The 15,859-nt window shown below is 40.1% G+C and overlaps 1 protein-coding gene and 1 long non-coding RNA gene across 5 annotated transcripts in view; one reads left to right on the top strand and one right to left on the bottom strand.

Annotated features, from left to right (window-relative positions):
• RNPC3 (RNA binding region (RNP1, RRM) containing 3) overlaps window positions 1-12,085 on the bottom strand; it is a 37,818-nt gene extending 25,733 nt beyond the window's left edge. For 3 of the 4 annotated variants that reach the window (XR_008666411.1, XM_055339979.1, XM_055339978.1), the window contains exons 1-7: window positions 11,810-12,084; window positions 9,903-9,950; window positions 4,892-5,010; window positions 3,856-3,939; window positions 3,107-3,218; window positions 1,966-2,034; window positions 437-579 (exon numbers count right to left, since the gene is read on the bottom strand). Coding sequence is in view for 3 of the 4 variants with exons in the window: in XM_055339979.1 (XP_055195954.1) it covers window positions 437-579; window positions 1,966-2,034; window positions 3,107-3,218; window positions 3,856-3,939; window positions 4,892-5,010; window positions 9,903-9,950; window positions 11,810-12,004 (770 nt within the window). In the remaining variant the exon portion in view is untranslated. Of the gene's footprint in view, window positions 1-436; window positions 580-1,965; window positions 2,035-3,106; window positions 3,219-3,855; window positions 3,940-4,891; window positions 5,011-9,902; window positions 9,951-11,809 lie in introns of all 4 variants that reach the window. The other variant, XM_055339980.1, reaches the window with a different exon arrangement.
• A 94-nt stretch (window positions 12,086-12,179) lies between these two features.
• LOC129519129 (uncharacterized) lies at window positions 12,180-13,331 on the top strand. The gene is made up of 2 exons (XR_008666356.1): window positions 12,180-12,400; window positions 12,732-13,331. It is a non-coding gene; the product is annotated as an uncharacterized LOC129519129 (long non-coding RNA).
• Window positions 13,332-15,859: the final 2,528 nt, after the last annotated feature.

Below are 15,859 nucleotides of genomic sequence, written 5' to 3'. Positions count from 1 at the left end.
ATAATTATCAATCTAAAAAATTACTCATAATCTAAAATTTTCCTTAGGTCTGGATGCATAGTCTCAGAGCTTAATCTTTTTTTTTTTTTTTTTTAAAGATTTTATTTATTCATGAGAGACAGAGAGGCAGAGACATAGGCAGAGGGAGAAACAGGCTTCCCACAAGGAGCTGGGTGCGGGACTAGATCCTGAATCCTGGGATCATGATCTGACCCAAAGGCTGATGGTCAACTGCTGAGCCACCCAGGTGTCCCCCGTTAGATCTTAATCTATACCTATTCCTATTATATATGCTTGAGGGGTTGGGGGAGTTGGGGAAAAATTCTAATGACCCCAAATTATGAAGAATTACAGGCAAAATTTAAGAAGAGCAAAAACAATCTCTTTCTTGTATCTGTTCTTAGAATCTAAATAAATATCCTTTGATATTACAAACCTCTGTCGGTCTTCATCATCACTGCTTTCGTATTCTGATTCTTTACTTGATAATTCCTCATCCTCATCTGGCAAAGGTGGTTCCTCTGGTGGCTGAGGAGATGCAGGTGGAAGAGGTGCATGCAATGGCATATAGTCTTCATACTAATTAAAAGAAGATGGTATTCATATGGTAATCCATGATATTTATAGGATAGAAAAACCACTTCTGTTCAGATAGGTTATTCTCATCTTTCTCCCTAATGATATTCTTTCACACATTCAACACATATTAAGGGAACACCTGATACAGAAAGACCGCTAGTTGATCACAAAACTTGTTTATTATTCCTTGGCACCTAGCTGGAATAAATCTCCAAACCTCTTTTACAGTTAGATTCACCATGTAACTGAGTTTTAGCCAACAGAATGCTAACATTAAAAAAAAAAAGAAAAATCTACCCATAGTCTTCTCTTCCTTCTTGATCTGCAGGATATATGGTAATGCCCTCATCAATATGGGAATGCACATAGTGAAGAAAAGTTAGGTCTTTTGAATGACTAAGAGTAAGACATCATTCCGCTCTACTTTTGAAATGGACTTGACATGCACAAGTAACTTATACTGCTATATATACTTAAGTGACTAAGATTTGAGTTTTTTGTTTGTAGCAGTTAGCCTAATCTTAATGAATATTCCTGTAATGTACTAGGTAGGCATTGAGGTGTTGGGAATACAAAGAAAAATTATGAAGCCAATGGTATATATATTAGAAAAGCAGTCTATATGCAATACATAATAGAAAAGCAAATTTTCTATTTAAGTGTCAGGACTCAAATTACTTTCTCATTGCTATTATCTAAACAAGTAGTAAGGACTATAACAAAATAGTAACTAGAATGATTCAATAACAGACACAGATTGCCATCTAAAATGGATGTATCTGCATAGTATATTCTATATAAAAATTATTGGCTATCTTTCTTTTGTCTTCTGCAAATGAAACTCCATATGCAATAAAACCAGAACAACGGAAATTTTACATAGTTAAGTTAAATGTAATTATTTTATAAAATAGCAAAATGTTCCGAGTCAAGGACTGAACAACACTGGCAGAAATGACAGCCTCTAATATGAAAAGCGTCTCTTTCATGTTCTGGCTTTCCCCTACAGTTGCAGGTCTTCAACCGACTATTATTATCATAAAAACAAATTTGTCCCTTAATTTCAAAGCTCATTAGAGGTTAGTGGCACAATATTTGAGAAGGTCAGCCTCAATAATCCCACATCAGAAGAGAAGTTTTGAACCTTCAAAGTTTGTTTTTTTTTTTTCTTTAAAGATTTATTTAACCAGGAGTGGGAGGTAGGGGGTGGGGGTGTGTGAGGGGACAGCCTTAAACAGACTCTGCAGAGTGAGGATGGAGCCCAACGTAGGACTAGATTTCATGACCCTGAGATCACGATCCCAGCTGAAACCAAGAGTCAGACATTCAACTGACTGCACCACCCAGGCGCCCCATGAATCTTTAAAATTCTAAGATATTTCTTACCATGGGAGGTCGTGCCGTTATTGGTCCAAATGGTGTGGGCAAATTCATTTTATTCATAAGATGAAGCACCTTAAAGCAGCAAAACATTGAAAATCACATAGTAAAATGATAATTCAACTCACATCTTAGATTTTATGTACTTTAAAACTTTGCAGTAACACTCCTGATTTAGTGCAAAGGCTGGCCACTTCTCGCTTTATCACAAAAAAGGGCTATTACCACCACCTGTATATCTCAGAAGATTACCCCTTCCTAAAATGTTTGTCAGTTCTACAAATACTCATTATTTTCATTATTAAAAATACCATGTTCTTGCAATGTAAATGCTACCAAAATGTTGTCTTTCCCTTGATTACTATGGAATTATGAAACAAAAAGTACATTAAAGAAAATAAATAACACCTGTATTTTGTACTTCAAAGTATCTTACTACTGTTGATACTTTCAAGCATTTGCTGAGGGATCTATTATGTTTTTTCCTTTAAGAAAGAATCTCCACGTTAAAGGTATATGCTCAAGTAACAAAAATTGCCAGAAGTTTTATTTCCTAAGTTAGCTTATGTTTATTAGTATTAACATACTACACGTTAGTACGTTTACACCATAGTTTATATATATTTACTTGACTGCAGTAAATTTCATTACCTTTTGCAATGGACTTAACCCACATACAAATGCTGAAACCTAACCCTCAATGTGACGGCATCAGAAGGTAGGGTCTTTGGGAAATAATTAAATCATAAGGATAGACTCCTCTGAATGAGATTAGGGTTTCTTATAAAAGGGACCCCAGAGAGCTATCTCATCTCTTTTCAGCTAGGTGAAGATACAAAGAGAAAAGAGCCATTTGCAACCCAGGAGAGGACCCTTACCAGAACTCAATCTTGCTGGCACCCTAATCTCGGAGCTCCAATCTCCAGTATTCTGAGAAATAATTTTCTGTTGTTTATAAGCCACCCAATCCACGGTATTTAGTTATAGCAGCTCAAGCTGAGAAGATATCCTTAAATAATTGTAATATCATTGCCTGTCTGAATTAGTCTGATTAACAAACACTATTACGAAAAGTATAAAAATTAGCACGGAAAAAAACTTATCAAGCTATTCAAGCATTTTGGAAAGTAAGTTGCATTCTACTTACCTGTACATAGAACTTCGGCACACTTGCCAAAGCATTTACTATGTTTGCTAGGATTGTGCTTGAAGGTGGTGGGTACATATACTTGAGGCATGAATTCAGAGGAAAAGTCAGCCTAAAAAATATATTTAAAATGCTTATCATGTATTAAATAAGTTTCATATCAATAACTTATTTTTAGGTAACCTAAGGAAGTATATAACTGCTCAAATAATTCAGTACTTTTACCTTGTTCCTAATAATTCCAAATAAGTACATTTAAGAAGAAACTTGCTTTGGGGCACCTGGGTGGTCAGTTGGTTAAGTGCCTGCCTTTGGCTCAGGTCATGATCTCAGGGTCCTGAGATCAAGCTGCCTTTGGGCTCCTTGTTCAGCTCCCTGTCTGATTCTTCATCTTCCTCTGCCCACGTCCCCCATGGTTCATGTACGTGTGCACATGCCTGAGCATTCTCTTTCTCTCAAGTAAATAAAAACTTTAAAAAAGAAAAAGAAACTTGTTTTCTGACTGCACTAGTGAAAAGTAAGGTATTTCTTACCAGAGCTTATTTTATTCTCTGAACATTTTAATGGACCCAAATTCAGTGATAAACTCTAATAGCTCAAAACATTTAATCAATATATTGAAAATATACATGCCATAATAAAATATCCTTTGAAATATCTTATTCACAATATATATACACATCTATATATACGTACTCAAAACAAAACAAAACAAAACAGAAACAACAAAACAGAGAAAAAACTCTAACCCATGGTTTGGTGCAATTCCATTTTCTATGGTTATACAACCAAGTTCTTTCTTTTCTTTATCATCTTCCACAGGGTCATCAGATCTAGAAAATACAGAATTAAAGTTGATTTTATCTTTAGAAATAGAGTAAAAAATTGCATACAGAAAAGACATATTATCTTTTTAAACAGGGTATTATGAAAATAGTTCCATAATAAACTTTAAACCTTTTCTCAAGCAAATAGCAAAAAGAAAGGGAAATAGATTCAACCTTTATTATTCCTTCTCTATTCCAAACATACAAGGCACACATTTTCATTTATTCTTTTTATTCTTCAATGAAACCCTATGAAGATGGTATGATAAATTTCACTGACAGACAAAAAATAATTAAAACAAAAACACACACACACACGCCAAAAAAAAAAAAAAAAAAAAAAATCAACCCTGAAGTTCACATGGTATACAACAGTGATACACAAATGTCTCTAATGTGCATCAAAATCACTAAGAAGATTTGTTAAAACTCACACTGCTGAGCCTTATCTTCCCCTTCCACCCCTCAAATTTCAGATTCAGTGGAACTAGGGTAAGGTCCAAGAATCTGTATTCCAATAAAGATCCTACATAATGCAGCTAGCCCAGGGACTACTATGAGAACCACTAGTGGAAGGGCAAATTTGTAAAGGCTTTATAATTACAAAGAGTCACTGCTGGGAACCAAAGGCCATGCCTATTCATGACACCTTGCTGTCTGTAATACAACAAGGACTTTATACTAGTTATATTCCTCCACTTAAAGTTGAATGCTTTTCACCCCACCCTCTTCCCACTTCACACTGATTAATTCTTATTATTAAATGAACACTCAGATTCTTAGTGCACAATTAGAAACAAAATAAATATACTAGATTAAATAGAAACATATATAATTTATTATGTCAAGTTATTTACTTGCTAGTATGAAAACAACCCAATTGATGAAACCCAATTGATTAACCCAATACAAATGATTTAAAAACACTTTAAAATATTAGGACAACCTAACTACATACCTTTTCTTTTTTTCAGGGTCTGAAGGGGGACATGGGGAATGAACTCGATCTTGCTCTTTTGCAAATTCAACAACTAAAGTATGACCTAGAAGTTTCAGCTGATGTAGTCTTGTCAATGCCTTTAGTTGGAAAAACAAGAGTAAATATCTGATAATTGCGATAAAAAATTATTTGTTAGATAATATCTCCAAAATAATCTATACATGATCTTTGTGAATACTGCTAATATATCTCTGGCTATCTCTTAATCATTTCTAATCGCCAGGTGCTTAGCCTTTGTCATTTATTAAGGGACTGCTTCCTACCACTTAGCAAAACTAAAATCTGGATAAACCCAAATCCCTCTTCACCTATGCAACTGAAAATAGAAAAACATAATCAGCCTAGATTCACTTTAAAGTGAATGCAACTGAAAACAGAAAAACATAATCAGCCTAGATTCACTTTAAAGTCATGATCACAATTGCAAATCTGGGGGTGAAACTTAATGATGCCATACTTATTACATTTTTAGTTCATTTTTTCTAATCTCTTAGAATATTATTTTGTACTTTCTCCTGGTTTCTTAACCTCATAACATTCCTTTCCCATCCTTTTTAGCCTAGTACTTTGCTTCCTACTTTGGGAAAATTGAAATAACCAGATGAGAAGTTCAGATTGCCATCATAATTCCCATCTACCAGCAAATGAATCTACCTTCTGTTGTTAAAGTATTAACTATCCAAGTTTTTACCTAAATCTAATTGTTTGACTTGTATACTAAATCCCACCCTCCATCTACTCAAGAGTCTCTCTTCCACTCTGTATGGGGAGTGTTTTTAAGTACATTGTTAATTTTCTGGGAATACGGAATCATCCATATTAGCATACAAATATGCTTCTAACTTCTCCCATACTAATTTGTTTTTATTCATCTATTGATCCCATTTTGCTACCCTCCTTTCAATTACAGTTGCAGTAAAACTCCTTAAGAATTATCTAAGCCGGGGGAACTGGGTGGCTCAGTTCATGATCACAGAGTCCTGGGATCAAGCCCCACACCGCGCTCCCTGCTGGATGGGCAGCCCGCTTCTCTCTCTCTCCACTGCTTGTGCTCTCTAATTCATGTGCACACTCTCTCTTTCAAATAAATAAAATCTTAAAAAACAAAAGTTAGCCAAGTCTTTTACCTAAAACTCCTCTCCTCCCAAGCAGTCTCCAACTCATTTCAATAAGCCTTATGTCATATCATCAGTCCACTGGCACTGTTTGTCAAAGATGACAAATTCTGTACTGCCAAAGCAATGGTCTACTTTCCATCTTCATTTTGTTGCATTTAATACAGTTGATTGCTCTCTCCTTTATACATGTTGTTTGCTTGATGTCAACACATACTTCCTGCAGTTTTCTTCCTAGCTCACTGGCTTCTACTGTGATCTCTTGGTTTGTGCCTTCTTGAAGTCTGAAAGTTGGCATACTCCAGGGTTCTATTATTGGTCCTCTTTCTAGCTCTCTTAGTGATCTAATCACCATCCTAAATTTAAATTCCATGCCCACATTGCTCCTAATTCCCTAATTTATAACCTCAGCCCAAGCCTGTCCTAAACTCCAAGAAAACGTAACAGACAGCTCTCCTTACGTGTCTAACAAACATCTCAAAATTGACACTTCAGAAATTGAACCGCTATGTTCTCTCCTCATCCCCCCAAATGTTTTCTATCTGGAGCCTTTCATATTTCAGTTGATGGTAACGCCGTTCTTTCACTTACTCCTGTCAAAAATATTGGAATCATCTGTAAGACTTCTTTCCCATATTGCATATCCAAGCCATCAAGAAATTGTTTGCTTCTACATTCAAAATATATCCAGAATCTAATCACTTCTTACTACTTCAGTCTAAAAAGCCATCATCTCTGAGCTAAATTACCATAACTTTTTTACAGATTTCCCTGTTTTTACTCGTCCCTGTCTCCCATCTCTTCTCAACACAACATCCTTTTAAAGATATGTTAGATTAGGGCAGCCCGGGTGGCTCAGCAGTTTAGCGCCGCCTTCAGCCCAGGGCCTGATCCCGGAGATCTGGGATCGAATCCCACGTCATGCTCCCTGCATGGAACCTGCTTCTCCCTCTGCCCCTCCCCCATGAATAAATAAATAAAATCTTTAAAAAAATGTAAAAAAAAAAAAAAGATGTTACATTATGTTACTGCTTTGCTCAAAATACTACAAGAGCTCCCCATTTTATTCAGCATAAAATCCAGGATCTTTAGAGTACCTACATGAAATGGTCTCTTATTCTCTGACCTTAAATTCTAACTACATCCCCCTCATTCTGTCTGCCTATGCCATTCTGGCTTACTTGCACACGACAGGCATTCTCTTACCCTAGTGCCCTTGTTCCAGTCATTACGTTGACTGGAATGTACTTTCCCCATATATTTCTTTAGCTAACTTCAACTCTTTCAAATTGTTACTCAACTATGACCCTAAACACCTTAACTGCAACTTAACTATCCCCATCTTGTACTCTTTATCCTATTGCTCTTTTGCCTTTTTACCTCACAGTATTTAACATGTTCTAAAATAGTAAACAAGTTTATTATTTATAATCTGCCTTTTTTTTGAGAATGTTAGCCCCAATGAGGATGTAAGTGTTTATCTATTTTTTTGTAAATATTATTCATGGATTTATCCCAAGACCTAAAGCAGCATCTAGCATATTGTAAGCATTTCATATTTTTGAATAAATTGAACTATAAGCCTTAATTGGGACGATAATTTTGTTTTACTATGCTTATGTATCCTTATTTGATTCTTTCATTTTAAAATGTTTCAATAAAAAAATAAAATAAAATGTTTCAATATTTTTCAAGTCCCTAAATCAACTCTAGACCTCTTCATTATCAGTGAATCTTCGATTGTCTGAAATAAAAGGCATCTAAGCTCTAATTACTTCAACTTTCTTGTTTGCAAAATGGGTATCACACCTATTCTCTTTCAGGATATATGACTTTTCATTTTTACTGTTAACTAATTTCCTCAGTTCTCTCAGCTACTTTATTCTTAAACCCTGGTTTTTAAAAAAATCTATCAGTCACATGCACTGTAACTGAAACACCATATTGATGCTATCATCTTCTCATTCCTTCTCTACTATAAACATTTCCCAAAGACACTGGCTCCATACCCTCTCCTCTAAGTTAATCTTGACCATAAAACAATATGGGTTTCATTGCCATATTTTATTTATAACATCTTATGCTATATATATAAGAATCTTTTCTGGGGGCGGGGGGGGGGAACCTGTATGTTAAAAATATATATATAACGTGAAAGTCTTCTATAATCCCTCCTTGACAGAAAGACATTTATTAACCATTTGGTACACAGCTTTGCTACATTTTCTTCCTAGGCATAAACCAACATATGTACTACTGGATTTCCAAAAAGCCAATGTTACATCTCATACATAATGTGTTGTCAACTTTATTCATGTACTTTACCTAGGCTACATTACTTATTAATACATAATCATTTGACCTCATTCTCCAACAGTAGTCCAGCCTAGGAATAAAGGTATCCCTTCCCCCTTACTGATGAGAATTTGGGTGACTTCTATTGTTTCACAATAAAAAAAAAAATCCTTTATTGATACACTATTTGTTCCCTATTTTGTGTCATCACAAGATCTCATCTTGTGAAAACTCTCTTCTCTTCTCAACCATAATTTTTTTTCCCTAGTTCTACTTCCTTTTTGAATTTCTCCCTCTCATTCTCCTTTCCTGGCTCATCTTCCCTTGGACAACCACCACATCCATTCATCTGATTCAAGATACTTCATATTTGACCTTGTCTCAGCAATAGAGCCATATTTTTTAACTGCATCAAAAATATTCTGGGGTGCTTGGGATACTCGGTTGGTTAAGCGGTTGACTTCAGTTCCTGGGATCCAGTCCCCTGTAGGGTTCTCCACTCAGCAGGGAGTCTGCTTCTCCTTCCTTCGGCCCCTCCCCTTGCTCATGCTCTATGAGTCCATCTCAAACAAATAATCTTTAAAAAATTTTTCCATAGAAGTAGCTTAATGACTCTTCAAAGTTAACATCTGAATTCATTACCTACCTTTGCAAACATCCTCCGAATCCTGCCCTGTCAGCTAATGTAATAACCCAATACCTCAGTCCAAAAATCTTAAGTATTCCCTTTCTTAAGCTGTGTATCAATAGGGATCACGAGGCCTGCAAACTCAATCTCTATCAGGTATATACCTACTTCTTCCCTTTGCCTTTTTCTTGATTTATTAGGATCCTTTATCTTGCCTTGGCCATTATAAGAGTTCTCTTATCTTGAATTTCCACTTGGCCTTCCTACCTCCCATCTTTTCCACATCTAATCTACCACATCTTTCACAGGCCTGACCATATTGTGCAGCTCAAATTGTGACTATATGTGCACATGCCGGAAGTAGTATCTACTAAAAATTCAATCCCTTCCTCCCACCCAAATTTAAATTCAACCTACTTTCCACGTCCTAGTTCCATCTCAACCCTTAAGTTTTTGCTCTTACAACTTTTCGTGCCCTATAGCTTCACTTAAGTGTTCTCTCCACCTGACAGGCCCATCTCCCTTTGTTTTCTGCTCAAAATCCAACTAATCATTAAAGGTCTACCTCAAATGTCACCTCCTTTGTGAATGAATCTCTAGGATTTATTTTTTAATGTATGTTCCCTTTAATACTGAAAACATCTGTGGCAGTTAAAGAGTTATTAATCTTTGCATTCTTTAGAACTTATCTTTACTTGCATATAAAATTACGATTCAATTTTAATTTGCTTTAAGTTAATCTATTCTTACATCTAAATACCTAAAATTTGGGGAAGATTTGAGAATAAACCAAATGCAGTCTGTGGAATAAACTCCTGAAATACAGAAACTTTTGCTTTTGAAAACCATAGTTCAACAATGTCTCACTTTTGACCAAACATTAGTGAATAGGAAATTGTTGATAACTTTAATAATGATAATAAAGTCATACCTTTATAGCTGCCTTTTCATTAGGGAAAGTAGCAAAAGCTGTATGTTTCTGAAAAAGAATTAAGGAACAAATTATTTCTTTTTTTTTAATTTTTTTTAATTTATGAGAGAGAGAGAGAGAGAGAGAGAGAGAGAGACAGACGGGCAGAGACATAAGCAGAGGGAGAAGCAGGCTCCATGCACCGGAAGCCCGATGTGGGATTCATTCCCAGGTCTCCAGGATCGTGCCCTGGGCCAAAGGTAGGCGCCAAACCGCTGCGCCACCCAGGGATCCCGAACAAATTATTTCTAATACAATTTCATTTTCTCATAAGAAGTCTGATTTTACCAGCTGACAGTTATTTATTTCACAAATTAATAAAGTCATGGAAAATCGGATCACTGTAACTGTTCATTAATTTCAGCACTGTAGTTCTGAATCTTTTTTGAATCAGAGTTCCTTCAGTTGATAGCTATGGAGGCTCTTATATAAAGGTGTATACACAGAGGCATCTGGGTGGCTCAGCGGTTACAGCCTTGGGCTCACTTCGTGATCCCAGAGTCCTGGGATCAAGTCCTGAATTGGGCTCCCTGCATGGAGCCTGCTTCTCCCTCTGCCTGTGTCTCTGCCTTCCTCTCTCAGTGTCTCTTACGAATAAATAAAACCTTTTAAAAAAAAATAAAGGTGTACACACTTATACAGCATGTTTTATATATGTTTTCAAATAGTTTAACAGACCAGAAGTTTAAAAACCCCTACTATACACAGAGGATGGCCTTTAAACTATCCCAATATACAAAAGATCTTTAATTTATAATACATCTAAAGATCTTAAGCGTACTTCTGTACAGCCAAATGCAAAGTTTAAAAATGTTTGTCAACAAAAAAGCATTCCTAAGTGCATAGTTCCTTTGTGCTTTATCCCTGTAATAAGGATTCAATGGGAGAAGTGTATTTTTAAATATAAATTGTAAATAGTGTAAAAGCCATCAGAAAAAAAAAAAAAGGTAAGTCGAGAGTAAATGAATCATTATGCTACGGATAATGTTACTAGAGCTTATTAAAGCATTTACAAGTTGCTTGAGTAATTATATCACATTCTAATTTCGTCTACTCTGATCCAAGATGACCTCATTAAGAGTACTTACATTAACGACAGAGAATATTAGTATTTGCTGGTGTACTTGACACTTTGATCACAAGTGGTCAGTCTTCCCGGTACTTAACGCTGGTTCATACCAGAACCACGTGAGAAGACTAAAACCACTGATATTTTGCACAGACTATCTGGCAGAAACTTAACATCCTCATTACTAGTGTAACGGAGAGAAATCCACCTAAAACATCTTCGGATATGAAAGTAAATAGAATAATCCCGTAAATACCTACGTAGAAACCTTAAAATACTATTCCAACGGATTCCGTCAAAAATTTCACGAAGAATTTTTTTCCTAAAACATCTAGTAGAAATGCTGTTACCCGGTTTACTGAGGTTTCTACTGTACTTTCTCCTCTACTTTAATGACTGTCTTAACAGCTGCTAACAAGTGAATCGACATTTCTTTGTAGTTCATCCCCGAGAGTACTCGGAGTCCAAAGGAAACGCTCTCAAACTCGGAGGAGTGTGGAGATTCCCCCGGGGGGTGAGGGGAGGGAAGACGCCCTTCGGCCTCCTCGGGCCCCGACTCTCAGCCGCCCGGTCCGACAGCGCCGTGACGAGCACAGGCGCCAGCCCCCGCAGCTTCCCGCGGCCTCACGACGTCTGGACGTGAGCGCGGACGGGCACGACCCTGCTCCACAGGCGCACTTCCGCACTCGGCTCGGCCTCCAGCTGTCACAGCCGCCCCCCCCGCCCCCCCGCCCCCCCGCCCCCCCCGAGGCGCCCGCAGCCGCGGGCCTTCCGGAGCGCGGGACCGGCGCGCCCTTACCAGCCGTCCCTTATCCGACAGGACGCGCACCGACTGAGCCCCGAAGTACTTAAGCAAGTCCTCTTTCTCCTCGGCGGTCAGCTCGGCCGGCAGGTGCCTCACTAGAAGGGTCCGGTCGCCCCGCGGCGGAGAGAGCGAGGCGGAGCTCTGGCATCCCCTGGACATGGGCGGTAGCGGCTGCTCGGGAGCCGCCATTTCCCACGGCGACGGCGACGCGAGAAGAGCTTGCAGCGCCCGGCCCCAGAGGCTGAGGGAAATGAGTGTTTTTCCGCCTCGCGCTAGGGATTCTGGAAACAAGGAAGTACCGCGATAGATGGTCTCCTTCTCGCGAGACTTGCGCCCGGGGCGGGGCGGGGCGGGGGGGCGGCTGACCCCTCTTCGGAGGCGGTCTCCTTAAAGCGAAGGACCAGGTTGCACCGCGGTGGGAAGGCGAAGGGACTTAAATTCCAGGGAGCGGGCGCAAGGATTGGGAAGGAAACGTCGCCCCAGAGAAGCGCGGGGATTTAAAACCCTGTCAGAGGAGGAGGAAGGGGCGTCGGCCGCGTGAAGGAGAAGGTTGTGAAGCCGAGGAGCGGAAGCGCCGGCGGGGCGGTGCGTGTGGGCGCGGCGGCCGGTCTGCGGCGGAGCGTCGGTCGGAAGCCCGGTGCCGGGCCGCGGCGGGCGGGCGCCGGGAGGGCGCGGGCAGGGCGCCGGGAGAGCGCGGGCAGGGCGCGGGCACGGCCGGGCAGGGCGCGGGCAGGGCCGGGGCGGCGTCGGGGCCGCGTGGAGCCTCAAGAGGGCGGGCTCCCTCCCCGCAGGCCGAGCTCAGCAAAAGGAGCAAGAATCGTCGTGCATGCAGCCGTTGAATAGGCTCAGCTCAGTGTTCCTTTCACGGACTGGCAGCCTAATGACTATAGACAATCCGTTTTTTTTTTTTTTTAAGGTTTTATTTACTCATGAAAGACACAGACGCAGAGAGGCAGAGACCCAGGCGGAGGGAGAAGCAGGCTCCATGCCGGGAGCCCGACGCAGGACTCGAACCCGGGACCCCAGGATCACGCCCTGGGGCCGAAGGCAGGGGGCTCAACCGCTGGGCCACCCGGGCTGCCCAGAGAATCCTATGGATAAATTAATCGATAGATGGATCTTCACATACTTGATTCTCATAAAACCTTAAAAGGCGCCGACGTGTCCCCGTCTTAGCGCTGAGGATACTGATGCTCCGAGACCTGGAGCCGCATGGCCGGCAGGCGGCAGGCGGCAGGCGGACGTCCGAGCTGCTAGCGGGACCGGCCGGCGCCCCCGCCCGCCCTGCGCCTCGTGTCCGCCCGCCCGCGGTGAAGCCGAGATTGCCCTGGAGCTGCATGCGCAGCCGGCCCCGCCGGGTACAGTGAGGGCCTGCGGGCCCGGGGAGGCCCCCTCGGCCTCGGCTCTTCGCGCTCGGGTAGCCACGGCCCGCAGACCCGGGGGCCTCGGCCCGCGCTTTGTGTTTTCTTCCTAATTAGATGTTAAAGATGCTACAGTAAACATTGTGTCAAACTTCTGCTTTCATGGCGCCTTGTTTGAGAAGCAAAGGAGGGACAGACATTAATAGAAACAGATAAAAACATGGGAAAACCCCCAAAGGTCAGGTAAAGCCAGACCCTGATGGCCCTGTAGGTTTGTTTGGAGCCTTGATTATCTGGAGAGTAATTGGAAACAGACAGATTTTTCTAATAGGCGCGCGCGCGTGTGTGTGTGTGTGTGTGTGTGTGTGTGTGTGTGTGTGTGTGTGTGTGAGAGAGAGAGAGAGAGATGATTAAATTTTGGACATGAACATTTCTCTTTGGTTACAGTTGTAAAAAACCGAGTAGAAGCCAGAAGATAGTTGGACTACTACAGTAGTCTGGCCAAAAAACGTTGCTTGAAATAGTTTAGTAACTGTGGATATAGAGAAATTCCAATTTCTATTGGAATTGAGATACATTTTGGAAGTAGAATTGATAGACTTATAGGTGGAAAAAAGTAATTAAGGATAATTCTGGGGTTTTGGCTTGAGCCTCTCAAACTGTCACCGTCTGGGTGGATGATGATGCTCTGTTGAGCATGAGAAGAGGCACTAGGGAGCCCTAGATTAGGGACTGCAGTGAAGGGTAGGAGAGGGAGGAGTATGCATTAGAGCTAAAGTACCTATTCAGTGCCTGTGTTTCAAGAAGGCAACTGGATGTACATTTGGTATTCTAGAGAAGTATCAACAGGATACACGTACAGCATCAACACATATAATACTTATATTCAAAGATAAGAGGTATTGTAGGCAGGGAGACAGGGACCCAGTATTGATTTATGAAGCATCCCAATGTGGAGAGATGGAGGAGAGGGGAAGACCAAGATAATAATCCTTTCTCTCTTGGCCCTGACACTCTAGATAGACCATAACCTGTAAGTAAGTGAGTAAATTCCTTTGGAGATTATTCTTTGAAGGAAAAAAGGCAGAGACAGGATAGAGGGATAAACTGATTGGAGAAGGCATGCTACGCTAAACACTATCCTCTGTGGGCTTTTGTCCATGTCTTTTACCATCAGTAAAATGATTAGCATATAATAGACATATATGTTCAGCGAATGAATGTGGGAATGGATTAACTTTAATATTTATAACTGCCTCTTTTGGTCAAGAATTGCTTCATAGGCCATCAAAATAAATTTAAGGGTCCTTCTCTACTATGATTGAGACATCACAACTCTTCGGGATAGTAAAGGGGCAGAATTTTCTCTCTCCACTTAATTACTTTCAGTTGTACTGACTTAAATCTGTCTTACCCATGTCTTGTCAATAGTTTAGGCAGATTTCATGATTTCTTAGTCCTTTCCAGTTAATAGTCCTGGGGGGCTCGAAATGTTGACTCCGGATTTTACGTTCAGGCCTCAATTTTTACCCTCTTCTCATATCAGGCTTCACCTAAGAGGAGAGAGATTAATTTGCTTTCATTTCTCCCACCTTTGAGTAGAAGTGAGTGTGGTCTGCTCTGTGTTGCACATTTCTCTTTCTTTTCTTGGGATGCCTGGGATACCACAGAGGTTCCCAAACTTCCTTAGGTAATGGTGCATTTATTGTCTTAGTAGTGTTGTTTTGTTTTGCTTTCTTAACAGCATCCCTTGGTGCCTCCTTGCTTCCTGTTCCACCCAGATTCTCAAGAGGCGTTTGTTCTTTATCAAAACAACAGAAAAAAAAAAAAAAAAAAAAACAACCCAGCTTTGCAAAAATTTTTAAATCCAAAACTATTTCAAGCTGGGGTTTCATGTAGTGTCTGGCAGATAGGATTGCTGTTTCCCTCGAATATATAAAATACTCCATAGCAGGGCGTCTGGCTGGCTCAGTTTTGATCTTGGGGTCATGAGTTCAAACCCTATTAAAAAAATTCCACAGCACCCCTGTGGGATAGCTGGGACACCTGGGATACCTCAGCACATAGTCTCAAAACTGTGGCTCTACTAGCATATAATGTTTTAGTTTTGATTTTCTTCACTACAGAGTAGGAGAGAAAGTTAGAGGCTGGGAGTATCTTTCTTCATTGACCAAATGTTGGTTCTTTATCTCACTCTGATTTTGATTCTGGTGATAGAAGCCTCTACTAATGTGGTTTCTTGGGGTCTCATATTCATCAATTCCCCTTCTATCACTGCATACCCTTTCAGGCAAGAGTAGCTTTCCCCTCTTTGGCCTTTAGTTGGTATCTCTCTACCTCACTTAGCCATGTGTCTATTTGGACATTCCTTTCAATGTTTGAGTTCCCTATTTTTTCTTATGAAGCCAGGAGAACTCCCGGGCCCTGTTTCTACTATTTCTGGAATGCCTTGGAGAACCAATCTGAAAAAGGAATTTACTCCTTTTATTTTTCTTTTCTTTTTTTTTTTACTTAAGATACAATTGATATAGAACATTGTATTAGTTTCAGATATACAGCATAATGATATGTTTGTATACTGCAAAATGTTCACCACAATAAATCTAGTTTACATTCATCATACATAGTTACAAGACTTTTCTTATGAAGAGAACTTTTGAGATCTCTCTTAGCAACTTTTAAC

This window comes from Nyctereutes procyonoides, unplaced genomic scaffold, assembly GCF_905146905.1.
Source record: "Nyctereutes procyonoides isolate TBG_1078 unplaced genomic scaffold, NYPRO_anot_genome, whole genome shotgun sequence".
NCBI classification, from domain to species: domain Eukaryota; kingdom Metazoa; phylum Chordata; class Mammalia; order Carnivora; family Canidae; genus Nyctereutes; species Nyctereutes procyonoides.
The sequence above is the reverse complement of the archived record's forward strand: the minus strand, read 5'-3'. Positions and strand labels throughout refer to the sequence as shown.